General features: G+C 42.5%; 1 protein-coding gene and 1 non-coding gene across 3 annotated transcripts in view; both read left to right on the top strand.

Moving 5' to 3' along the window:
- Garre1 (granule associated Rac and RHOG effector 1) overlaps positions 1–22,878 on the top strand; it is an 89,319-nt gene extending 66,441 nt beyond the window's left edge. For both annotated transcript variants that reach the window (XM_027941453.2, XM_071604954.1), the window contains 7 exons: positions 1,296–1,393; positions 11,430–11,555; positions 12,872–13,905; positions 16,091–16,256; positions 17,955–18,092; positions 19,550–19,628; positions 20,184–22,878. In XM_027941453.2, the coding sequence (XP_027797254.2) occupies positions 1,296–1,393; positions 11,430–11,555; positions 12,872–13,905; positions 16,091–16,256; positions 17,955–18,092; positions 19,550–19,628; positions 20,184–20,492 (1,950 nt within the window). In that variant the 3' untranslated portion in view covers positions 20,493–22,878. The remainder of the gene's footprint in view (positions 1–1,295; positions 1,394–11,429; positions 11,556–12,871; positions 13,906–16,090; positions 16,257–17,954; positions 18,093–19,549; positions 19,629–20,183) is intronic.
- Positions 14,715–14,787, top strand: Trnav-cac (transfer RNA valine (anticodon CAC)). Its single transcript has one exon. It is a non-coding gene; the product is annotated as a tRNA-Val (tRNA).
- Positions 22,879–26,429: the final 3,551 nt, after the last annotated feature.

Below are 26,429 nucleotides of genomic sequence, written 5' to 3'. Positions count from 1 at the left end.
CTCGCATGTGTGAGGCAAGCTGAGCTATAATCCCAGCTCCTTATCATTGTTTTCTTGAAATTCTTTAGTTGTTTGAAAATATTCACATTGTCAAACTCTAGATTACATGAGATACTGTATTATCCATGTAGAATTAAAAACTCTTCTCCAAATAAGAGTAAATCATTGAAAGAAGAGTTGGTTCTTTGTCCTAAAGTAGTTCTGTATTTATTCATGATTAAGAATAAAATTTTCTTTTAAAATGTTTCATCTGAGGGGCTTGGGATATAACTCAGTGGGCAGAACACTTGCCTAACAACATGCACAAGGTCCTGAGTTTGATCCCCAGCACTGGAGGAAAAAAAAAGTTTTATCTGCCAGACACAGTAACAGATACCAGTTAACAGTAATTCCAGTGACATAGGAGGCTGAGGCAGAAGGATAACAAGTTCAAGGCCAGTCTGGGCAACTTAGTGAGACCCTGTCTCAAATTAAAAATTAAAAGAGCTGGGGACATAGCTCAGTTGTAGAGTACCCCTGGGTTCAGTCCCTATTATGGCAGGGGCAGGGAGTAAGGTACCAGTGGGTTCATCCACTCTGGCTTGTATCTAGTCATTACAAATGGTCTTTTCTGGGGCTGGGGATATAGCTCAGTTGGTAGAGTGCTTATCTTGCATGCACAAGGCCCTGGGTTTTATCAAAAAAAAAAAAAAAAGAAAAAGAAACAAATGGTCTTTTCTGAAGCTTTGGTTCATTGTTTAATCACATTTTACTTCGTTCAAGTACATAGAAAAAAAATTCTAAGATAAAAGAAACAATAATTCCGAGTTAGCATTTATAGTGTGGAAAAGTGCCAGAGGTGCTTGAAAAGTTCAGTCATATCCTACACCAATAATTCAGTTTCTGATTAATAAGGTATCTTTTTTTTTTTTTTTTTTTTTTTTTGAGTACTTGGGATTGAACCCAGGGCTTTGCACATGGTAGGCAAGCTGTCTACAACTGAACTATACTCCTGGCCCTTCTTGGTTTATTTTTGAGATATAGTCTCACTTAGTTACCTAGGCTGGCCTCAAATTTGTAATCCTCCTGCCTCAGCCTTCCAAGTAGCTGGAATTACAGGCCTGTACCACCATGCCCAGCTACTTTCTATTGTCTTCATGGACTGTTACTGGCCTTACCACAGTTGCACTGCCCTGGGAATAGTTCTTACTGCAATCACTCAGCATCAGTAGGCTCATGTTTCGGATATGTTTGTGATCCATTTTCCTTTCTGAAAGCTGGCAGTTGTTTTTTCTCTCTCTCTCTCTCTCTCTTAGGTGGTAGTTGACACAGCACAGATTGAAAATAAAGAAGCCTATGCCCCCCAAATCAGTTTAGAAGGCTCCAGAATCGTGGTTCAAGTCCCATCTACATGGTAACTTGACTCTTATATTATACCAGAAGCCTAAGCTGTGATTGAAGTTTGCACGTCTTTGAAATGATTGCTTTGTTTGAGCAAGCCCAGTGTTGGCTGACACAGCAGGTCTTGTATGTGTGTGGGGTTACGGGAAGCAATGGCGTGTTAGTAGCATATGGCATGATTGTTGGTCTATGATCAGGAAGCCAAGATGTCTGCAAAATACCCTTATTGGCCATATGTTAACTGAAATACCATACTCTTAGGTCATGATCTTCGTCACTGAGTTTAGAAGTTTTAAACTTACTGTATCATTTTCTCTAAATCACCTATTATTTCTCTAAAGTTGAGTAGAGAGCATAGAATTTCTTCTTCTCCGTTGTCGATTCCAGCTACAACCCTGATGGTCTTTATCTTTCTGGGAATTGAAACTAGAGGCACTCCCCTACTGAGCCACATCCTTATTCCCTTTTGAAATTTTAAAAATTTTTGAGGTATGGTCTTGCTAAGTTGCTAAGGCTAGCTTCAAACATGATCCTCCTGCCTGAGCTCAGGAGTTGCTAGTATTAGAGGCAGTGCCACCACGCCCAGCATCCCCGATGGCCTTGAGCCTCATGTCTATTAAGTACCCAGAATCATTGCAAATCTATGGACAGGGTTCTTTTTACTTATTAATTACATTTGTAACATAATAGATAAAGGATTATTGAAGGTTTTTGTGGGTGGCTTTTTGAGGTACTGGGGGTTGAACCCAGGTGTGCTCTACCACTATGCTATATCCACAAAACTTTTTTTTTCCCTTTGGTACTGGGGATTCCGGGGTGCTTACCTACTGAACCAGCCACATTCCCAGCCCTTTTTATTTTAGTCAGATAGGGTCTGACTATGTTGGTGATGGCACTTTGAACTTCAGATCTTCCTGCCTCAGTCTCCTGAGCTGCTGGGATTATAGGTGTGCATCACTGCACCCGGCCACAGCCCTTCCAATTTTCATTTTAGGATCTTCCTAAATTGTCTAGGCTGGCCTCAAATTTACAGTCATTTTATCTCTGCCTCCAGAATAGCTGAGGTAGACAGATACCACCATACCCGACAATAAAGGATTATTATTATTTTTTTTTCTACTCCTGGGGTTGGGGTGTGGCTCAGTGGAAAGAGTACTTACCTAGCATGTACAAGGCCCTGGGTTCCATTCCCAGCACCCCCCCCCCCAAAATAAAAAGGCTACAAATCAATAAGAAAATGGACAAGGAGGTGGGTATGTTGGTATACACCAAAAATTTTAGCTCCTTGGAAGACTGAGGGTCTGGCTTAGTAATGGAATACCCCGTGTTCAATCTCTAGTACTGAAAAAAATAAAGAAAAATGGACAAGATACCTGATGAAGCAAGGCAGGAAAGAAGAGATATTATCAACAAATAGATGAAGAAAATGTGTAACCTCATCTAATAATCAAGGGAAGACAAAGACACCGTATGATGCCATTTTGCCCAAAATGTTTGTCTTAGAAAAATAACTAAATGTTGTGACAATACTGGTTTGGGCTACACTACATGAACAGGCATTGTTAAATGGAGAATAAATAACATGGCTTTTTTGGAGGACAATTTAATGCATCAGAAGCCTAAAATAAGGGATATGACCTCAGCAGTTTCACAATTCCTCCACTAGGGATTTGTGCATACAGATTTGGCTGTAAAGATTGGCATCATAGCTTTGTTAATAGCAAATGTTTTCTAATATGTTTAATTTTTGCTATTAAAAATTGTAGCAAAAATTGATGAATACTTAATTATAGAGGAAATAGTTAAATCATTTAAGTAGGAAGAGATTGATGTCTACACAGACTAAAGTAGTAATTGGGCAATGCATACAATTTATATTTAAATCATTTGGGGTGTGTAGTGGGGTAGGGGGAGCTGTTACGTGTTGCTGGGGATGAATCCAGGGCCTGCACTGGCTAGGCAAGTATTTTACCACTGAACTATGCCCCCAGTCCAAAACTGTTTATTTATAAACAGTTTATAAACTGGGGGACAGGAGTGTACTGGTGACTGAACCCAGGACTGTATCCCCAGCCCTTTTTATTCTAAATTTGAGACAGAATCTCACTAAATTGCTTAAGGCCTTGATAAGTTGCTGACCTTAAACTTGGGAGCCTCCTGCCTCAGCCTTCAGAGCAAAGTTCCTGGGATTACAGGCATGCACCACCACACCCAGTATACTTGAATTATTTATTTTTGAACCGTGAGAGTGCAATGGTAGATTCTGCTAAAAGTGTTCAGAACCTATTGATGTAGTAAGTGAGGGTTGGCAGTTCATTTTGTGTGTCTCCAAATTTTCCTTCTATGAGTATGCTCCTGCCAAAATTTTAATTTGATTGTTCAGGTGGTTTATTTTCCTGAAATTAATAGTAATTTTTATAGGTACATATCTTCATTTCTTTTTTTTAAACATTTATTTTTTTAGAAGTAGTTGAACACAATACCTTTATTTTATTTATTTTTATGTGGTGCTAAGGATTGAACCCAGGGCTTCGTACATGCTAGAAGAGTGCTCTACCGATGAGTCACAACCCCAGCTCCACATATCTTCATTTCTATCAAACAATAAATTAAAAGCTCACTTCCCTACTTTTCTATAAGATTTTGGAGTTCCTGGATTCCTAATTCAGTTTTCCAATTCATATTCTCATTGAATGCCTGAACCCTGGTGGTGCAAGCATGTAATCCCAGGTACTTCAGAAGCTGAAGCACACAATTCAGTCAGCCTGGGTAATTTAGTGAGACCCTATCTCAAAATAAGGACTGGTTGTAGCTCAGTGACGAAATGCTTGACTAGCATGTATGAGCCCCTGGATTCAATCTCCTAGTACTACAAAAACAAAAACAAAACAAAACAAAAATATTCTAATTGAAAAATATTAAACTTTGTCAGGATTCTTTTTATTTTTTAAATTTTATTTATTTATTTTAGCTGTTGATGGACCTTTATTTTATTCATTTATTTTTATGTGGTGCTGAGGATAGAACCCTGTGCCTCACAAATGCTAGGCAAATAAGTGCTCTACCACTGAGCCACAGCCCTAGCCTCAGGATTCTTATTTTGAGGAGGACAGATCGAACTTTCATATAGTTGGGCGAATATAGACAGCTAGTATTAAGATAGTTAGCACTTCTGGATTTTCTTCCAGAACTTCTTTCCCCCATCTCCCCCCATTGATTTCCTGTGTAATTCACTACATCTCCAAGAAAAAAAAAACTTCTAGAGTGTGATTCCTTGTAGAGACTCCCTCTGCTGGTAGGCTTTGGTAAAGATGCAAATTAAATTACAGGTTGAGATGTATATATTATCTGAAATGCTTAGGGCTAAAAGTGTTTTGGATTTCAGATATTTTTGGAGTTGGAAATATTTGGATGTGCATATAATGGGATATTTTGAGGACAGAACCCAAATCTAAACATAAAACTCATGTGTCATATACACCTTATACGCTTAACCTAAAGGTAATTTTATACAATATATTTAGTGTGCCTAATTTTCAGGTATAGAATTTTCAACTTGTGTTGTCATATTGGCACTCAAAAAATTTCGGATTTTTGACCATTTCAGATTTTTGGATTAGGGATGCTCAACCTGTACAAATTACGTGATTGTTGAATGCAAACAGAGTGATTAATTTACTATGTCTTTGAAAAGATAAGACTTACAAAGCAAGTCAAGAGTTTATTATATTCTCTGCTTTTAGTGTTCAGTTGCCAGAAGATGTTCTCTCTCTCTCTCTCTCTCTTTTTTTTTTGGTGCTAGGGATTGAACCCAGCAGTGCTTTACCACCGAGCTACAGTCCCAGATTTTTTTATTTTTTATTTTTATTTTGAGGAAAGGTCACACTAAATTGATTAGAGCATTACTAAAGTGCTAAAGCTGGCCTCAAACTTGTGATTCTCCTGCCTCAACCTCCTGGGCAACTGGGATTACAGGCATGCACCACTATGTCTGGCTCAAATGATGTTTTTTCCCCCAAAGAAATACTTTACTTATATTTTTAAGATGTCATATCTTTTGTTTAAGGAATCTATCCATTCTTCTTTTTTTTTTTTCCCAAAAAATATTTACTGAACACCTTCTGTGTACCAGGCATTGTTCTGTTCTTTGGGATTTAATCACGAGCAAGACAGAGTTCTTGCCTCTCACAGAACCTATGTTGTAATGCTAATAAGCATAAGAAGTGAGTCCAAGCACTAGCAAGTGTATGAGGGACAAATGAGGAGAGCCATGTTATTTGCTAGAGAATAATTGAGGTAAAGGAGGAGAGGAGACGGGTAGATGGTGAGGTTAGTCAGGAAGGGCCTCTTTGAGGATGTAGTAGGATTTGATAGGAGCTGGCCATACTGAGAGCAGGTGGGGAAGGCAGCAAAAAGGGAGACCTGGGGAGTAAACTTGCATGATTAGAGATAGTGGTGATAAAGAGGGGGAACAGGTCAACATTTGCAGGGCCTTGGGGGATATGAGGTTTTTATTTAAGTATAGGTGAAGAGTTTTAAACAAGTCTTGGTGATTTGTCCACAGATCAGGTTTGGTCTCAAGGGCATATTATTGATCCGCTCTCAAGATTAATAAATTAAATAAAAATGCCAATTTGTGTTTTTTTCTCCCAGAAAGAGAAATTATTACCACCAGGAACTATAATGCTCCATTTTGCAATGACACTAGCATCTAGCAAATGATCTCTTAGTGGGCAAAATCAGTGACAAGCCAAATCACAATCTGAAGTCAGCTTGGGAACATAGAGCAAATGTGTCCTGATAGTTAGTGATTCCAGGCTGAGAGAATTGGGTGCACTGAACCTTGGCCTGTTCCAGTGATCAAGATTGTCTCCCAGGAGTCTGAGGTCTGCTTGGGCACTAGCAGAGCTTGCCTTGTTGCTTACCTTTTCCTGAGCTTCTAGCTATCTACCTCTCATCCCCAGATATATTTCTTCTCAAGCCAAGTAATATTGGGTAGTACTGCTGCCCCCTTAGGGTGGCCTTACAATTGCTTATTTCACATCTGGCTCCCAGAATGCCCAGAAACTGGCCAACAGCATCTTCTTGGTGGACTGAATTCTCTCAGAAAGACCTCTTGCCTGGACATGGTGGCATACATCTATTATCCCAGTGCTTTAAGAGGCTGAGGCAAGAGGATCAAAAGTTCAAGGCCAGCCCACAGCAACTTAGTGAGACCTTGTCTCAAAAGAAAAAAATTAAAGAGATGGGGATGTAGCTCAGTGGTTAAGCAGCCCCTGGCATGGACACCCACAAAAGGGCCCCTTAGTGAAAGTGCCCTGAGTGGTGAAAAGCAGTTTGCCATATCAAGATCTCAAGGAAAAGCAGTCCGGGCAAAGGCAGCAGCAAAAGCAAAGATCCTCAGACATGTGCAAACCCACTCAGACAGAGCTTTAGGGACAAGGTAGAGGGGCCGGGTCACACAGGGCCTTGAGAGCTATGGTGAGGGGTTTAGATTTTATTTCATTCATGATGAGATGCTGTTGGAGTGTTTTAAGCAGAGTGTGATGTGATCTGATTTGACTCACTCTGGCTGCTGTGTGAAGGATGCACTTTAGAGAGGCAGGAATAGAGAAAAATAGATTAGATAGGAACTAATTCCTGAGGCAGGAGGTGTGGTTTCCTGGAGCAGGGCAGCAATAACAGATGTAGTAAGAAGTGCCTGGATTCAAAGTACATTTTGGAAGACAAGCTCTCAGGATTTTTTGATGGGTTGGTTATAGGGTGTGAGGGAGCTAAAGATGATTTATAGGTTTTGAAGTGGACATTTGTGTCACTTTTATACTAGAGAAATCTGTAGGAATCAGGATAGTTTTGGAGGGAGGGGGTGTGTGAGTTGTACTGATTAGGTTACCTCTCTCTGAGGAGAGAGAACAAAAAGCAGGAACATTATACCATACAGAGGTGGTAGGGGAGGAGAGGGGGGAGCAGAAGGAGTCACCAGAGGAGACCAGAAAGGAGCTTTCTGGATGGAAGAAAAATGGAGCAAGCCTGGGGCACTGAACTATGCCCCCAGTCCAAAACTGTTTATAAATAGTTTATAAACTGGGGGGCAGGAGGGTACTGGTGACTGAACCTAGGACTGTATCCCCAGCCCTTTTTATTCTAAATTTGAGACAAAATCTCACTAAATTGCTTAAGGCCTTGATAAGTTGCTGACCTTAAACTTGGGAGCCTCCTGCCTCAGCCTTCAGAGCAAAGTTCCTGGGATTACAGGCATGCACCACCACACCCAGTATACTTGAATTATTTATTTTTGAACCGTGAGAGTGCAATGGTAGATTCTGCTAAAAGTGTTTAGAACAACACAACATTTTGGAGACCCTGTTTTCATTAGCTTTTATCACTGTGACCAAACTATCTGACAAGAACAACTTTTTCACAGTTTCAGAGGTCTCAGTCCATACATGGCTGACTTCATTGTTCTCTGCCCAAGTGAAGCAGAACATCATGGTGGAAGGGTGTGGCAGAAGAAAGCAACTTAGGACATGTGAACTGAGAGAGAGAGAGACAGAGAGAGAGAGAGAGAAAAAAAAACATAAAAACACACTCAATTAAATTAAAAACATAAAAACTTACAATTACCACCCAATTAATCCAATAAGTGGGTTAATCCACTGATTAGGTTACTGCTTGCATAATACAATCATTTCATCTCTGCACTTTTTTTGTTGTTGTTGTTTTGGAACCGGATATTGAACTTAGGGGCACTCTGCCCCTGAGCCACATCCCCAGCCCTATTTTGTATTTTATTTAGAGACAGGCTCTCTCTGAGTTGCTTAGCACCTCGCTTTTGCTGAGGCTGGCTTTGAACTCGTGATCCTCCTGCCTCAGCCTCCCAAGCTGCTGGGATTACAGGCATGCACCACTGCGCCCAGCCATCTCTGAATATTTTTGCATTGAGCTTTTGAGGGATACCTCATATCTAAACCATAGCAAGATCTAAGTTGGCTTTTAAAAACCTATCTTAAGGGGCTGAGGTTGTGGCTCAGTGGTAGAGTACTTGCTTGGCATGTGTGAGGCATTGGGTTCGATTCTCAGCACCATATATAAATATATGAATAAAAATAAAGATCATCCACGTCTAAAAAATTTTTTTAAAAGCTATATTAATTGAGTTAGAGTATAAAATTCTGATGGGAGTGGAGCAAAAGAAGAATAGGAAGTAAGGAAGAAAAGACAGTACATTTACTCGTGGGGAGTAGAAAAATGGGACAGTACCTGGGGAATGTGGGGCTGAGAGGGTGATCAGAGAGGCTGCTTTCTTTGCCTCCTAGGGAGTGCCACAGGGGAATAAGCTGATCATATAGTCTTTGGGAATGCAAAAGGGCACACAGTATCCAGCACTCATTTGGAGGGCTAAACTATGGCAAAAGCAAGTTGTGCCTTACAGTAGGACAGGAGGGAAAACAGGCATGTGAACAGATGCAGGTGAGCTAATGGAATTACCAGAAAGTGAAGGTGAGGTGGATCTCTTCTGCTAACTTGCATTTTCTTAGCTTAGTAAGAGTTGAGACAGATGAGAATGGAAGAGGTAACAGGGATGTCAGATCACTGGGGAGAGGGGAAGGGTGTGAAATAGTCATCTTAAAAAGAAGTAAGCTGGGGTTGTGGCTCAGTGGTAGAGTGCTCCCCCTAGCAAGTGCAAGGCCCTGGGTTCGATCCTAAGCACCACATAAAAATAAATAAATAAAGGTATTTTTTTCCCAACTACAACTAGGAAAAAAAAGGTAAAATTAGCTAGGCATGGTGGTGCACACCTGTAATCCCAGCAGTTTGGGAGCCTGAGGCAGGAAGATCATGAGTTCAAAGCCAGCCTCAGCAAAAGTGAGGTGCTAAGCAACTCAGTGAGACACTAAGCAACCCAGTGAGACCCTGTCTCTAAATAAAATACAGAATAGGCCTGAGGATGTGGCTCGGAGGCAGAGTGCCCCTGAGTTCAGTCCCAAGTACCACAACCCCCACCCCCAAACTAAAAGAGGAAAAATTAATTTATGGAGGTCATGTTTGTTGCTTGCCTAAAATTTGCAGTGAGTTCAAGTTGCAAACTGTGAGCAAACTTTTCCTCCACTGACTCTTACTGTCTTTGATACAAGTATCCAATTTTGTAGAAGGAAGGAGGGGCAGAAGCATTATGGAAGAGTTTGGAGAGGAGCAGATAATTGTGCCAGACCACAGAATCTCATCAGGGCAAAGAGAAAAGTTAGTATTATCCTGGGTGTTGGATAGTAAGAGGACATTAGGCCTCCTGAAGTCATCTCCTTCACCAAGTTCTTCTCTTCTTACTCAAAAGACAGTCATAGATAGCAATCTACGGAGGTCTACAAAGTCCTGTACTCACACAACACTTTTGACACTGAATGTGTGAGTTTCCTACACCAAGCAATTCTCCAGTTTTCTGAAGATACTGGGTAGCCTACATTTTAATGGTGACACTAAGTACCTGGAGTGGCACAGAGCCCACAGGTTAATGCTCAGCCCACAGGCTGTTTCCCATTTCAAACTCCAAGTGTAAGCCTATTACAAGTTGGGGTTACATTTATTGGTTTATTATAAAGGATATTACAACAGTACAGATGAATAGCCAGATGTTCAGAGATCTATTGAGCAATATATAGAGGAAGGGATGCAGAGCCTCCAGGCCGTGTCCAACTGTGTCCTCCTCCTAGCATCTGGATGTATTCACCAACATGGAAGCTCTCCAAACATATAGTTTAGGAGTTTTGGGTGGCTTTATCATATAGGAATGATTGATTACTAACTCAGTCCAGAGCTCTCCCTCTCCTGTCTCCCAAGATAGAGGACAGAAGTCACAACCTTCTCATCGTGACTTGATCTTTCTAGTGACCAGTCCCCACCTGAAGCTATCCAGGAGCCCACCAAAAGTGATATCATAGCCAGGCATAGTGACACACACCTGAAATCCCAGTTCATCAGGAAGCTGAGGCAGGAGGATCAGAAGGTCAATGCCATCTGGGGCAGCTTATTAAGACCCTGTCTCAAAAATAAAATCAAAGCCAGGCACAGTGGCACATACCTACAATCCCAGCAGCAACTCTGTGGGACCCTATCTCTAAATAAAATAGAAAAAATGGCTGGGGATATGACTCAGTGGTTAAGTGTCCGTGAATTCAATCCCCAGTATATATAAATAAATGAATGAATAAATAAACAAACAAATAGGCTGGGGATGTAGCTCAGAGGTAGAGTGCCCCTAGGTTCCATCCCCAGTACCTATGGGATCGGGGAAAGTGTCCTCACTAGAATAGAAGACATCTTGTCACCCTGGAAATTCTAAGGGATTTAGGATATCTGTGTCAGGGACCAATGTCAGAGACCAGACTCCAGAATAAAAGCTGCTCCTAGCACCCCAATCAGAAAGTGACAAAAATTTTAGGAGTTCTCTGCCAGAAACTGGAGGTGGAGACCAAATATAGGCGGATGGTCTCCAACTTATTTGTTCAACTTAAGGATTTTTTCAACTTTATGATGGTGTGAAAGTGTACCCATACAACCATTCTATTTTGTTTTTCACTTTCAGCACAGTATTCAGTAAATGACATGGATGGTTACTATTTTATTATAAAACAGGCTTGTGGTAGATGTTTTTGTTTGGTTGGAAGCTAATGTAGGTGTTCTCAACATATTTAAGATACACTAGACTAAGCCAATCTACGATGTTCTTTATATTAAATGTGTATTAAATGCATATTTGACCTACAATGTTTTCATCTCAAAATGAGTTTATCGGGATGTAACCCCATCATAAGTCAAGGAGCATCTTTATTTCTTATTATATCACAAGATCCCAGGTGCTATTGATTCTTCCCCCTTGTGCAGAGCAGTAAGTTCTAATGTAAGCCTAGTTGTTCTCTCATTATTCTTATAATTATTGATTTTTCACTGGATGCCAAAAGGGCATAAAAGATATAGCCTTTTCCTTGAGGCTTTCTTGAAACACCTTTGCAGAAAAGTGCAGCTAAGACTAATGCAGCCTGGTTTATGCCTAGGTGCCTGAAAGAAGACCCTGCTACCATGTCTCTGCTGCAGAGAAGCCTCGATCCTGAGAAGACCCTGGGTCTGGTGGATGTGCTTTACACAGCTGTGTTGGACATAAACCGCTGGAGGGCTGGGAGGTTGGTGTCTGCAGCAGTCGCTTGAATTGGCTGTGCAAGTGGTTTGTGTTGGGTCCATACCCACTGACAGTGTGACTGTGTACAGTTTCATGTGTGTTCATGTCACTGATAGTATATGGGTAAATAAGGCAAGAAAGAGAACTTTTGGGTAATATTTATCTTGGAATAAGTTCAAACCTCTATATTGGACTGGGGATGTAGCTCAGTAGCAGAGCATTTGCCTAGTATGTGCAAGGTCCTGAGTTCAATCTCTAATACTCAAAAAGTTGTGGAAAAGTTGCAAGAATTGCTCTTTGCCTTTTACCCAGAGTATCCAATTTGTTAACACTTTGCCTTTATTATTTGTTTTATCATGAGAGTAAATCCATCAAGAGAACCTTTAACCCAACTCATATTCTCTTGTGAACTAAGAGCAGAGAAATGTTAAGAAAATTTACTTATAATCTTCACAATATTTACTTATATCTGAAGGCAGCTGACAGCTGGAAGATTATCTTTTTTGTGAATTGTTAGTTTTAGAAGTGGTAGATATCTTAAACATTTAGCCACGTCTCCTCTCTGTTAACTCATGAGTACCCAGAGGGTCTGAACAGTGAAATGATTTCTCCAGGATCACACCCTCTATCGCCTGCCTCAGCTCCCACCCCATGCCCTTTCTAACTGTAGTGTTCCCTTTTAGTACAGGAAAAAATGTTCAAAAATCTTTGGAAGCAGCATCTATCCATTTGATAATAGCAATCATAGTATCCCCCAAGTCCTCTCCTCCACCCCCTGCTATGTAGGATTATGCATTGTCCTTCTGCTGAATTTCTGCATTCTCAGTCTCCATCCTGCAGGCACAAAGTTAGCCCTTTGCTCTTATATCCCTACCTCTCGCATGCTTTGCTGTCCAGTGCTACAGTTAAAGAGTTTCATTCAAATTCCTGAGCCAGAATTCAGTGTTACTCATTTTCACATTTCTGTGTTAGACACTATAGAATATATATACTCAAACCCTTGGGTGTTCACTTTATTAGATCTGTAAAATAATGAACCTGATACCAGAGAGGTCTTTTTTGTTCTCAAAATTTTTTTTTATTTTTTATTTTGGCAATGCTGGATATCAAATCCAGGGCCTCACTTATGCTTAGGAACCAGTTTTTCTTAAATGCAAAGAGGTCCATTTAGGACTAGAGTTGTAGCTCAGTGGTAGAGGGCTTGCCCAGCGTGTGCAAGTCCCCAGTTCTGCCAAAAAAAAAGAGAGGTCCATTTCATCCATCTCATTAACCAGTTTGTATATTTGTCTCAACCCCTCTCCCCTACCCCCATTTAAATAGGGAACAAGCTTTACCCTGCATACAGATACAACTTCAAAGGGAAATTTGTGATTTTGGGAACCAGGCTGACCTGCCTTCTGGAAATGGAAACAAGTCTTCAGGTGGCCTGCAGAAGACATTCTCCAAACTGACATCCAGGTTCACCAAGAAAGTTTCATGTACCAGCTCTAGTGGCAGCACAAATTATTCCATCCCAAGTACCCCTTCCAAAAATGTCTTCATAGCTGGGTGTTCGGAAGAGAAGGCCAAAATGCCTGGTAACATTGACACACGGTTACAAAGCATTTTGAACATTGGTAATTTTCCTAGGACTACAGACTCTTCACAGTCAGCTCAGAATTCCAGTAATCCAATGGCCAATGGTTTTCTTCTAGAGAGGCGTGAGAACTTCCTGCCTGGGGATGATGGCAAGGATGACAAGGGTATGAACTTACCAACTGATCAGGAAATGCAGGAGGTAATAGACTTTCTCTCAGGCTTTAACATGGGCCAGTCGCATCAGGGTTCCCCATTGGTGACAAGGCGTAATTCTGCTGCAACAGCCATGGTGACTGAGCAGAAGGCAGGAGCCATGCATCCACAGCAGCCATCATTGCCGGCGCCCCCTTCATCACGGCCACCACAGGCTGGGGCACACGCAAGTCTGACATCCCAGCCAGGTTTGGCATCTCAGCAGCAGTCCCCAAAGCAACAACAACCCCAGGTCCAGTACTACCAACACCTGCTTCAACCCATTGGACCACAGCAGCCTCCACCCCAGCCTCGGGCACCTGGGAAATGGGTACATAGCTCATCCCAGCAGCCAGCACAGCCTGTTGGAGCAAATCTGTCTCCTCTTGGTCAGTGGCCTGGCATATCTGATCTCAGTTCTGATTTGTACAGCTTGGGCCTAGTGAGCAGCTACATGGATAACGTGATGTCAGAAGTTTTGGGACAAAAACCACAGGGACCTAGAAATAACACCTGGCCAAACCGTGACCAAAATGATGGAGTCTTTGGAATGTTGGGAGAGATTCTGCCTTTTGATCCTGCAGGTATGTGAGGCTTGCTTCCTTCTCACTTCATTTGAACATAAAATGTGATCTCTGAGAACTTCTCTGGGCCTGTCTGCTACAGCCTTACATATGAAAGTGAAATAACTTAATCCCCCTTTAAGACCCTTTATCATTGTCTGGAGGCAAGTACAGAATAGATCCTGCAAGAGTGGAAAGCAGTAATGAGGAAGAGGCTGAGAAGGAAAGTGCAACTATTTTTTACATTATAGAGGACAGAACTGAGGTTAAGAGAAGTTACTTGAGGGGCTGGGGTTGTGGCCCAGTGGTAGAGCACTTGCCTAGCATGTGTAAGGAACTGGGTTCGATTCTCAGCAATACATAAAATAAATAAACAAACAAACAAATAAATATATTGTATCCATCTATAACTAAAAAGAGAGAGAGAGAAATTGCTTGAATGGCTCATAGTCCCATATTTCAAGTGGCTCCAATCTGACTTGAAAGTCAATGCAGACAGCTCTTTGTGGTGCACTCTTTTCCTGACTATACAACATATTCTCATGCTTCTTTTTACCCAACTCTAGGGCCTTGTTTAAGGTGGTAGAGGGCTGGGAATGTAGCTCAGAGGTAGAGCACTTGCTGAACATGCATCAGGCCCTGGGTTCCATCCCTAGCATCACCAGGGGAAAAAAATATTTTAAGGTGGTAGAACACTTTCCTGCTTCATAGAATACAGTTTCTGGTGTAGACAGTGTGAGAATGCCACCAGAGTCATCTAAAAATTTTTGAGAAAGAACTTAAATACAAAACCGGGAAGAGGAATTAAGTTTAAAATCAAATTAGGGGATGGGGATATAGCTTAGTTGGTAGAGTGTTTGCCTCACATGCAAAAGGCCCTGGGTTCAATCCCCAGCATCCTCCCCCCGCCAAAAAAAAAAAAAGTAAATTAAAAAGAAAAAGATAGTAGAAATTGAAAATAAATCTAAAGGATCTTTGGAAGTCCAGTAAAATAAAGTTTTGAGGAAAGAGAAAAGAGCTAGAAATACAGATAAGGGAGAAATTAAAAGTACTTTGAAAGATTAAGCCAACATGGTGGTGCACACCTATAATTCCAAAGAATCTAGAGGCTGAGGCAGGAGGATCACAAGTTCAAGGCCAGCCTGGGCAACTTGGTGAGACCCTTTCTCAAAAAAAGAAAAGAAAGAAAGAAAGAAAAATAATATTTAAAAAAAAAAAAAAAAAGAATGGTAGTAAAAAGTGCACATACCAAAAGTGCTAGGTACTGAATTTTGAAACCTTGGAGATCAGCAATGTGTTTACTTGGGCTGCTAGGTTAAGTTGTTTAGTTTCTTGGAATAAAACTTAGATCATCTTTAAAACAAAAAGACAACAAAAAACTTGAGGATGTAGCTCTGTGGTAGAGTGAGTGCACTTGAGTTCAATCCCCAGTACTGAAAAAGCAAAAACAACAACAACAAAGTACTATAGTGCATCTATCTTACTTATGAATATGGATAGATACAAGAAAATCTAGCAATGTATCCAGAGTAATAACTGGCTGGGTGTGGTGATGCACACCTGTAATCCTATTTATTTATTTATTTATTTATTTATTTGCTGTGCTGAGGCTCGAACCCAGGGCCTCGCTTCTTATTGCATCCTGAAATATCTTATTACTTCCCACTCTTGTCATCTTCAAACTGAATGAGCAAGTCTGTTATCTAATATCCAGGAAAATACTGGATCGTAGTTTGGCTCAAGTGGGAATGGCATATAATCTCTATCTGTCTGACCCTGGCACTTTGATAACTTTTGGCTATTTAGTTGACCAAAGTCATCATCTGATTTTCTAAATTATTAGGTACTCTAGGTACATAGCACCAGGACATTGGAAATTTTAAAAGTAACTAGTATTTTTCTTAAAAGGATAAATTAAACCTTTTTTCTGTCTTCCTTCCTTTCACATTCAGCCTGCCTCACCTAGGCATAACCCTTCCTTACAGTCCCCTGCACAAACTGTACCCCAACTCCAGACCTATATGCTAAAAGTCCCACCTTACCTTGCAGGTTAATATCCATAGTCTACAACCAACTATCTGGGGCATGATGAGCCTGGCAGTGTCTCACCACTTTTTATGTGACAAGCACATTCTCAAATGTTGGGGATGAAACAAGATGCCAGTTAAGATGCCTTAAATCCTGTTTTTTCCTTATCTCAAAACAGTGGGCTCAGACCCAGAGTTTGCACGCTATGTGGCAGGAGTGAGCCAGGCAATGCAGCAGAAGCGGCAAGCCCAGCATGGTCGTCGTCCTGGCAACCCCCGGGGCAACTGGCCACCCATGGATGATGCCCATCGGACCTGGCCTTTTCCAGAATTCTTTACAGAAGGGTGAGTACTGGGTACAGCCAGGAAGTTGAGTTTGAGATCTGGGTGTCCCAGATTGTTTTTGTGAGAAGGGAGACTCATTGGCCTTTGTGCATTCATATTAGGCAATTGAAATCCAACCTCCATATGAGAATGATATAATGAAGTCTTCAGGGAATCAGAGTTTTTGTGACTGACTATAAGATGCCAGCTGGTATGATGTGTCCCTGTAAACACACTATTAGCATAAGTGTATGGTTTACCACAGACTCTTTCACCCAAGAGAAGAATTTTATATGATAGCATTTATAAAGTGTTTATATGTTTAACATGGTCTTCTCTCTTCTTTCTTTTCTTTTCTTTTTTTTTTTTTTGGTACTGGGAATTGAACACAAGGGTCACTAAGCCACATCCCCAGCCCTATTTTGTATTTTATTTAGAGACAGGGTTTCACTAGGTTGCTTAGTGTCTTACTGAGTTACTTCCCACTTCACTTTTTGCTGATACTGGCTTTGAACTTTAGATTCTCGAGTCTTGGCTTCCTGAGTCACTGGAATTACAGGCATGCACCACTGCACCCAGCAACATGGTCTTTATACTCATTTCAACATAAAGCCCATGTTAAATGTGCATGGCTGTAAAACCCGTGTAAGTTATTAAGTACTATCATTATAGCCTACAAAAAACAAAGGCATGGGGCTGGGGATATAGCTCATTTGGTACAGTGTTTGCCTTGCACACACAAGGCCCTGTGTTCAATCCCCAGCTACACACACAAACACACACACACACACACACACACAAAAAAAAAAAGGCTGGGCTGGGGTTGTGGCTCAGTGGGAGAGTGCTTGCCTAGCATGTTAAGTCAGGGCTGGGGACACAGCTCAGTGATAGAGCACCAGGCCTAGTGCAAGGTCCTAAACTCAATCCCAAGCTCTCCCCACCAAAACAAACAAACAAACAAACAAACAAAAACCTAGCAAATGTATGGTATATGGTTCAGATTTTTAAGGGAATTATTGATTTATATAAAAAAAACACAAGGGGGGACTATGGTTGTGGCTCAGCGGTAGAGTGTTTGCATGGCAAGTGTGAGGCCCTGGGTTCAATCTTCAGCACCACATAAAAATAAACAAAATAAAGGTATTGTGTCCAACTACAACTAAAAATTTTTTTTAAAAATGGGGGGCTGGGGTTGTGACTCGGCAGTAGAGTGCTCGCCTAGCACATTTGAGGTCCTGGGTTCAATCCTCAGCACCACATAAAAATAAATAACTATAACTAAAAGAGTATTTTAAAAATTTTAGGAAAAAAATGGGAATTTTTCACATCTCATATTGCTTACCTGGTTAATATGAATGGGAAAAGACCATCTCAACTTTTGATTTCTCTAAATTTCATACACAAACCACAGGCTTCTGGGAAGAATAAAAGGAAGTGATAAAAAAAATAAAACATATATAACTTAATACACACAAACACACATACACACAAAACAAACAAACAACAACAACAAAAACAAAAAACATTTAAGGGAGAGAAAGAAACTGCAAGTTTTTAGATCGGAGAGACAAGAGAGCACTGTTTGGTTGAGATGAGTACAGGTAAGGACTGCTCTTTTAGGGCCTGAGTGGAGGGAGGCAGTTAAACTCAAGAGCTGTCCATCTAGTGTCCAGGCTGACTGTCGGAGGCCAGGGACCAGCTTTTCTCTTTGGCTTTCAGGGACGGCCTGCACAGCGGCTGGTCGGGTGCTCAGGGAGACTCAGCCAGCTCCAGTGATGAGACGTCTTCAGCCAATGGGGACAGCTTGTTCTCCATGTTTTCAGGACCTGACCTGGTTGCTGCTGTCAAGCAGAGAAGGTATGAAGAGATTTCTAAATCAAGGAGTGGAGAGAAGGGCATATGAGTGTGACCCACAGCTCATTCCTCTAGAAAATTCAGGAAGCCCGTTATTAACTGCCAGCCTGCTGTATGAGAAAGGTAGAAGGGCTTTTCCAGCACCATCTGTTGTAAGGCCTCTAAAGAGTACCTTCAGAGCCAGGTACAACGGCAAGTTTGAGGCCAGCCTGGGCAATTTAGTGATATCCTATTTCAAAATTTGTTTTTAAAAATATTTTTTAAAGGGATAGGGTTGCAGTTCAGTGGTAGAGTGCTTGCCTAGGAGGTAGGAAGCCCTTGTTTTGATCCCTAGAACTGAAAAAAAAAAAAAAAAAGAGGAGTTACATTTGTTCTTTTGGTACTGGGGATTGAACCCAAGGCACTTAACTACTGTGCCACATCCTAGCCCTTTTTTGTATTTTATTTAAATACAGGTTCTCCTCACCAAGTTGCTTAGAACCTTGCTAAGTTGCTGAGGCAGGTTTGAACTCGAGATCTTCCTGCCTCAGTTTCCTAAGCTGCTGGGATTACAGGCTTGAGCCACCGTGCTTGACTATTCATTCTTAGTTTCTTTCGGTAGCAGCTGTAGCATATTAGGTGATATGGTAGCAAAAAAAAAAAAAAAGCCCTCTTCCTCATGGAAATAATTATATTCTCATTAGAAAAGGCAGATTCTAAAAAATGTCAGGTTAGTTTAGGTATTATGAAGAAAAATAAAGCAAGTGATGAGGATAGAACACAGGGAACAGGTGAATTTTCTGTTTTCAGAAGGGCAACTAGGGAGACGTCAGATGAGCAGAGAGCAGAGGGCTTACCAAAGTGAGGGAGCAACTGGTGGGGCATCGGAAGTGAGGTGTATGTGAAAGCAGAATCAGGATGATAGAAAGTTCCGGGCCTGAGCCGCTATGTAGAGGGAGTACTGTGAACTGGGGTGGGAGAAATGCTGGAGGAGTGGGTTTGAGCCCAGGCTGGAGTTTAAGATTCTGTTCTAGACCTGTGGCTGATCAGACATCTAAAAAGTTACCTCTGTCACCAGCTCTGCAGAGACTCTGTTTGCCTGCAGGAGCACCAGCTCTGATCCTGATACATCTTGTCTTTTTCATTCAGTGTTGTTAAAACTAATGAATTTTGTTTTTAAGTTCCATACATCCCCAGTGCATGGTAATTTATTGAACAAATTAACAAAAAGTCAGAGCTGGTGGACTCAGAGTAGCTGAAGAAAGCCAGTGCCCATCTTTATGCCTTCCCTACCCTGTGCTGGCTTTATAGGCATACACAATTTAGTGCTGAGCTCTTTCTGCCCCTGAACTCAATGGACCCAAGCCCTTCTCACCTGGAACCAGGGCCTGGAGACCAGAGCTGTGCAGCTGGGATGACCCCTAGAATTAAGCTGGATAGAAAGCCAGGCAATCACTGCTCTAGGCTCTTGGTTCTTTCAGGAAACACAGCAGTGGAGAGCAGGAGACCAGCATGCTACCCTCACCACCTCTCCTAACTACAGTGGAGGACATGAACCAGGTATTATGGGCTGGCTTATGATTAAGGCCATGGGCAAGATTCCACAGCTTCTGTTTTAAGGCCTCAAAGTCACAGTCTTCTTTGTGGTGAATCTCTTTTTTTCATGAGTTTGTCTAAATAGTTAGCCATCTCAGCTGACTCAGAGCCACATATAGAAGAAGCTCTAGAGATGTGATATCCATTACTTGCCACATGTGGCCGTTTATATTTAAATTAATTATAAATCAAGAACTGGGGATGTAGCTCAATGGTAGAGTGCTGGATAACCTAGCATGCATGAGACCCCTGAGTTTAAACCCCAGCACTGCAAAAATAAATAAATAATTCGGTTCCACAGATGTACTAGCCATATATGATGGCAAGTGGCTACTATTATTGGATGGTGCAGGCATAGAGCATTGCTATCATTGTAAGAAGTTCCATTTGACAGGGCTGTGGGGTGGGCTAGGGCTTTCACCCTGCTCCTAGGTAGAAAGAAGAGCCAGAGATCTGGGAAGGTGGGAAAAGGTGGTGAACCACCAAAAGTGCCACTAAGAACCCTCTTCTGTCCCTCAGGATAACAAAACCAAAACGTGGCCTCCCAAAGCACCCTGGCAACACCCTTCCCCACTGCCCAGCACACTGCCCAGCCCAAGTGCACCACTCTATGCAGTCGCCAGTCCTGGCAACCAGTGGAACGACACCATGCAGATGCTGCAATCTCCTGTGTGGGCTGCAACCAGCGACTGCAGTGCTGCCTCCTTCTCTTATGTGCAGACCCCACCCCAACCCCCACCCCCACCAGCACACAAGGCAGCACCCAAGGGCTTTAAGGCCTTCCCTGGGAAGGCTGAACGCAGGCCAGCCTACTTGCCTCAGTACTGACCCAGGGCCATTCTTCCTGCCCACCCAGAGCTGTTGGGGTCAGTATTCCCACCCCAGGGCTGACTAGCTCATACCAGCCCCTCAGAGGACCAGTGCACCCCATCCCAGGAGGTTTCCTTGGGAACAGGGGTGATTGGCAGCTCCAAACCTTTAAAGCCTGGTTTCTGAAGGCAGCAGACCCCTGGAGAGCCAGCTGGAGATAGATCACACTCAGGGGGTTGCTGGATAATCCGCATGCTTAATAAGCACCTGGAGTGATTATGATGCAGGTGGCCAGAGGCCACACTTTGAGAAACATAGTTGTGAGGTTATTAATCCTGCTATATGTTAGGAAGACATCCGGTCTAAAGGCGAAGAGCAAAACTGACCATTCTTATGAAACCCTCTTATTCCTCCTTAACACATTGAGTGGTGACCACACCCATCACTGATTTCATAGCTATTTTCATGTAGATTTTTAGTTAAAACATTTCCTGTCTAAAGTGCATTGAACATATTAAGATAACAGATAGACCGGCTGGAGGTTTGCTCAACACTATCTTTATTTAAGCACAAAAATGGGAAAACAGAATATTTATGATCAGAAGCAATCACCTGGGTTTTCTGTGGGTGAGCTGCCCCTTTTACCCAGAAACATGCAGGAATACAGCCTTTGCCAGATTTACAAAAGCAGGATTATATAGCTGATGTCAGAAGTATATTCCTGACAGTGCATGAGGATGAGCCAGCAGGCTGCTGGTGTGTGCAAAGTAAGGCTTCACCTGCTGTCCTCAGATCCTTCCACACATGGCTGGAGGCATGAAGGGTCCTCAAAGTGGGGCAGTGTGGTCAAAGGGCTGCACAGAGACACCTGCACTAGAAACTGCAGTAACATTTGTGAGCTGGTTCAAAAGACAAACCAGTTAAGATGTAGATAAGAATTAAAGTCTTTTCTTTTAAAAAAGAAAATCCACCTCATTTTCGGTTAACATGTGCCATTAAAAAGATAACATCCTGTGGAATTAGGAAATTTTCCAGCCAGAATGGATCCAGAAGAATTGAATGGTGCTTAAATTGAGAAATAATAATAAATATATCTATATAGAATAGACATATCCCACTGTAAATTAATTGAGGTTGCAGAAAGTTCTTTATATAAAACTTATTTAAATTTTTCATATTTCATCTTTGAAAAAGTCTAATTGAGAAAAATCCATGATATTTTCTGGTATGAAAGTTTGACAGTATTAATATTTTTTTTATATTTTCTTAAGTCATTAAACCATTTTAATATATGTTAACTACTAATAAATGGTTTATTCTTTCTAACTCCATATAAGCTTTTCCAGCAAAGATTGTAATAACACATTTATGTTCTCATTTTTCTACAGATATAAGTAAATTTCTATTTAAAAATACCAAAAAGGATAAATATCTGTGTACACACACACCACACACCCACACCCACTTACACACATACACATACACATTTTAGAGGACCCTTAGGGTGTCTGAGCTCAGTCACCTGAATTTTTAGTACTGTGTTGTCAGGCTGTTTCCAGGCCTTGGGTGTTGTCTTTTGTGCTGTGTGGGGATGCCATTGCTGCCTGTACTTAATGATCCTTTCACCATGGGTTCTGAATATTCACCTCACCATGTTTACAGATAACTATTTTGTACATAGAGTTTTTCAGGCACATGCTTTGCATCAATCCTGCGTGGCTCTCGTCTGTGTTAACTGTCACAGTGTGCACACTAATCTGTTGGAAGTTCTTTGTGACTGTTTTACTTGTAAGATAGTTTTCTATTTCCTTCAGTAATGTGTCCACAGTGCCCTGTATTTCGAGTTCTATTATACTAAAGTACTCTTGTTTTAATAGTGCCTCCCCAAAGACCTCACCCTGGACAGAGGTCAATTCTCAATGCCCCAGCGCAGGTGACATTGTTAAACTGTCACTTTCCAATTTTTTCTTCTTTCCTATTATGAAAGATATTTTGTAATTGCATCTCCATGGGCTGTGACTGTGTGAAGCTGTTTGTGTAGTTTCCATGTAGGTGCTGTGTGCCCAGCACCACCTTGCTCTGAACACTGGTAATTCCAGGTGCTGCGCTCGGCAGAGGGGTCTTGCCAAAGCGCGCGCGTATGTGTGTGTGTGTGTGTGAGAGAGAAAGAGAGAGAGAGAGAGAGTGTGTGTGTGTGCGCGTGCGTATGTGCGTGTGCGTGCATATGTGCGTGCATGTGTCCTTTGCATGGCCGGACGTGGCTGCCTTGCTCCGGCATCAGCAGGACATTGTGTGAATAGTTACAATGCTTCCAAACTGGAACTCTACATTTTGTATCTTACTTTTAAAAGCTCCTATAAGTAAAGTAACTATTGGCTTTATTAAAAATATACATTTAATAGTATTCTGAATCTTTATTTAAAAATGAACTGCAACAGACACCATGTTATATGCATTGCTTGACTCACGCTGCCCACAGTTGGTTTTTAGGTCAGCCTCTTCTCAGATTCTGAGACTTTTTCAAGGGGGAAGACCACTTACAGAATCAAGATGAGTTGGCATGGATGAGCAGGAAAAACAACCAACCTCTTATTGGCTTCCCTAAGGCCATAGATGGTTTAGGCCTCTCAGGTGCATCCAATATAGGGGTAAAGGAGACTGTCTTTTGGAAGGATGCAGGTACTCCCAGGGTTGGGGTCTGCTAACACCCACATCCCACCAAGTGTGGGTGATAGTACTTTCTCAGCCAGTCTTTCCAAGGATGAGGACTTATTCCACCCCTCCGCCCCACTCCAGGAACCCCATCTGTGCCAAGAGACCTTGCCTCACAGGGTTAAAAAAGGACCTGTTTCATTGGATGGTGGTGTCCTGCCAAGCAGAAGGAAGACTGTATGATGATGAGAACCATGAGTGGATGGAGGGTTATAGGGGAATTTCAATTCAGTTTTACTTGGAGAAAGCAGCACTTCATTGAATTATTTTCATGAATTTAGGAAAATTGAGTAATGTCAGTATTAATATATAACCACCAAGGGTAAGTACCACTGTGAGATGCCCTGAAGTTGAACATAGGGACCAAGTACCAGAGCCTTCCAAATTTACTTCAAGACAAGGTTGCTTAGCAACATCCATGTTTCATGAGTGTAATGAAGAATACACTGAATTCTTACTAAAATGCTAGCAGGGGGCTGAGGTTGTGGCTCAGCGGTGGAGCGCTTGGCTACCATGTGCAGGGCCCTGGGTTTGATCCTCAGCACCACATAAAAATAGATAAAATAAAGGTATTGTGTCCCACTACAACAAAATATAAACACACACACACACACACACACATGCTAGCAGGGCCAGGCACAATAGTGCATGCCTGTAATCCCAGTGACTCAGAAGGCTGGGACAGAAGGATTGTTAAATTGGAGGCCAACCTTGGCAACTTGGTGAGACTATCTCAAAAAAAGTTAAAAAAAAAGAAAAGTGTGTGTGTGGGGGGTGCAGTGGTTACAGCTGGGTATAGCTCAGTGGCAAAGCACCCCTGAGTTCAATCCCCAGTACCAAAAGGGAAAAAAAAAAAGAAAATGCTAGCATGGTCTTGAGGGCTCAGTGGTAGAATGCATGCTTAGCATGGTCAAGGCCCTGAGTTCAATCCCCAGGTCAGAAAATAAGTAAAAGTAATAAAAAGCTAACAAGGAGATTTTTTAAAATATTTTATTCAAATGTTTTCCTATTGTACATAAGCATCTAGTGCTGTTCACAGAAGTGATGGGAATATAAGAGGAGTCCTATTACCTATGTGCCAGACAGGTAATGGATGGAAGTAGAAGAAAAGTTATATCTGAGCTCTTATAGGGTTCTTGGAGGCCTTGGCCCATCTGAGAAATGGAGGCAAACATACAGGTAGTTGAGGTACTAATGAGGCTTATGATGCTCCTTTTCTGCCTGGGGAGATCCAATGAGGCAGAGGCAGGAGGATACCATGTTCAAGGCCAGCCTCAGCAACTTAAAAAATTATATATATATATATATATATATATATATATGAATGAACTGGGGATATAGCCCAGTGGTAAAGCACCCCTGAGTTCAATCCTCAGTATCCCCCCATAAAACAAATTGGCCACCTGGGAAGCTCCTGCCACATGCCAACCATAGGCTGTGAGAGGATTGCTCTCTGTCCTGCTAAGCCACTGTTGTAAGCAGCCTCCTGATGCCAATGGTCAGCTCCTCGACTGTAGGTGGACAACATGACTAGCTGCCTCTCAACTATATCTACCTAGGAGTCCAAGGAATCTCCGGGGACAGGCACCTGGAGGTCACATGCAGCTGGCCTTAAGAGTTTCACAAAGATAGGCTGGCTATGTGTCAGAGAGGGGACTGAATATGACTTGTGAGCTGCGGTTGTAGTTCAGTGGTAGAGTGCTTGCCTAGCACGTGTGAGGCACTGGGATCCATCCTCAGCACCACATAAAAATAAATAAAATGAAGATATTGTGTCCATCTACAACTAAAAAAAATATTAAAAAAAAAAAAAAGTGATGTGTTAAGAGATGTGGGCCTAAGTTAAGACTGTTTTTTCAAGAGTTTCTGCTCAATTCCTAGGGACGGGTCCTTGGTAGAAGCCAGGACTGCAAAGAAAATATAGCTCCTGCACTTGAAACTCAAAATCTTTTTAGGGGAGACAACCCCATCTTTTCCATTCTTGTTAAAAAAGAGAACTACCACCCATGCACTCAGGTGCTCAGGCCAAAAAGAAAAACATTCTTGATTCCTCCTTCCCTTACTCTCAGCAAGTCCTATACGTGTATCTTAAAGCACACTTACCAACCAGGTCCACCCAGCCCCTGCCTCTTCCTCTACAGCCTCCACGCTTTCCTGTGCACACATCTCTCCTTCCTCCCCAGGACTCCCTGTTGTTCTGAACAGGGTAAGGCTCCATCAGTTTTCTCAGACCACTGCCAATCTTCCAACGTGGCTTTTTTCCCCTCCTCATAGCACTTAGCGCTGTCCTGGCATTAGTGTGTTTGCATTTGTTCCTCCCACTAGAAAGTCTGGTACACGTCCACATCACCAGGGTACGGAATAGTGCCTGGGACCACCGTCAAACCCAGAATTTGCTAATTCTAATACAAAAGGGGTGTGGAGAAGTACACTGCGTGGTCATCAGAACTGCAAGGAGGGACCAACGCTGGGAGCTGAGAATCGGATTATGAAGGCCGATCTAATAAGTTTAGTATTTTCTATTCTCATGGACATCACACCTATATATGGTGGGGAAATGTTTTTGAAAGCCTTTGCAGCGGGTTCCTAGAGAAAACCTGAAGACAACGCTGCGGAAAGAGAAAACCCCGTGGCCAGCGTTACAGAGCGGGGCATTATCCCACCCACATGCACATACGCACATCCGCCCATAACCGGAGCATGCGCACACGCGCGCACTACATCCATCCCAGACGTGCGGAGAGAAACGTTCGTCAGTTCACTTGCCTTTCTAGGCTCCCTACCCTGTGCCGGCACATGCGCACACGAGCTCGCCCCGCCCATCCCGGACGTGCCATCCCACACGGAGACGCGAGCGCGCCCCTCCTCCAGCAGTCCCTGTGCGTGAGCGCGTCTTCCTGCGCGTCGGTTGGCGCTCGCCTCCCCTGTGTAGAGTGTGCCAGTCCTTGGGAGCCAGCACCCGGCCCTCGCGGCACACCGTGACTCAGCATCTTGGGTGGTGCGCCTCTTGGAACAGCTCTTCCAAGTCCGTCTGCGTGGATGCGGCGCGCCCTGCTTCCGGCCTCCCGCCCCTTCGCCCAAGTCCCCTGCCCCGTACTTTTGCCTTCACACCCTTGACCACCTGGCCTCCTGGGCCTGCTAGAGCCCTGTCCAGCTACCCTGAATTAAGGCCTGACTTATCAGTGCCCACGTCTCGGTTTCCCTATCTTTAGGACCATGCTCTTGTTTGGTCCCAACAGAGGC

The sequence above is a fragment of the Marmota flaviventris genome, chromosome 18 (assembly GCF_047511675.1).
Source record: "Marmota flaviventris isolate mMarFla1 chromosome 18, mMarFla1.hap1, whole genome shotgun sequence".
Classification (NCBI taxonomy): Eukaryota; Metazoa; Chordata; class Mammalia; order Rodentia; family Sciuridae; genus Marmota; species Marmota flaviventris.
Note: the sequence above shows the minus strand (reverse complement) of the source record. Positions and strands in the feature narration are given on the sequence as shown.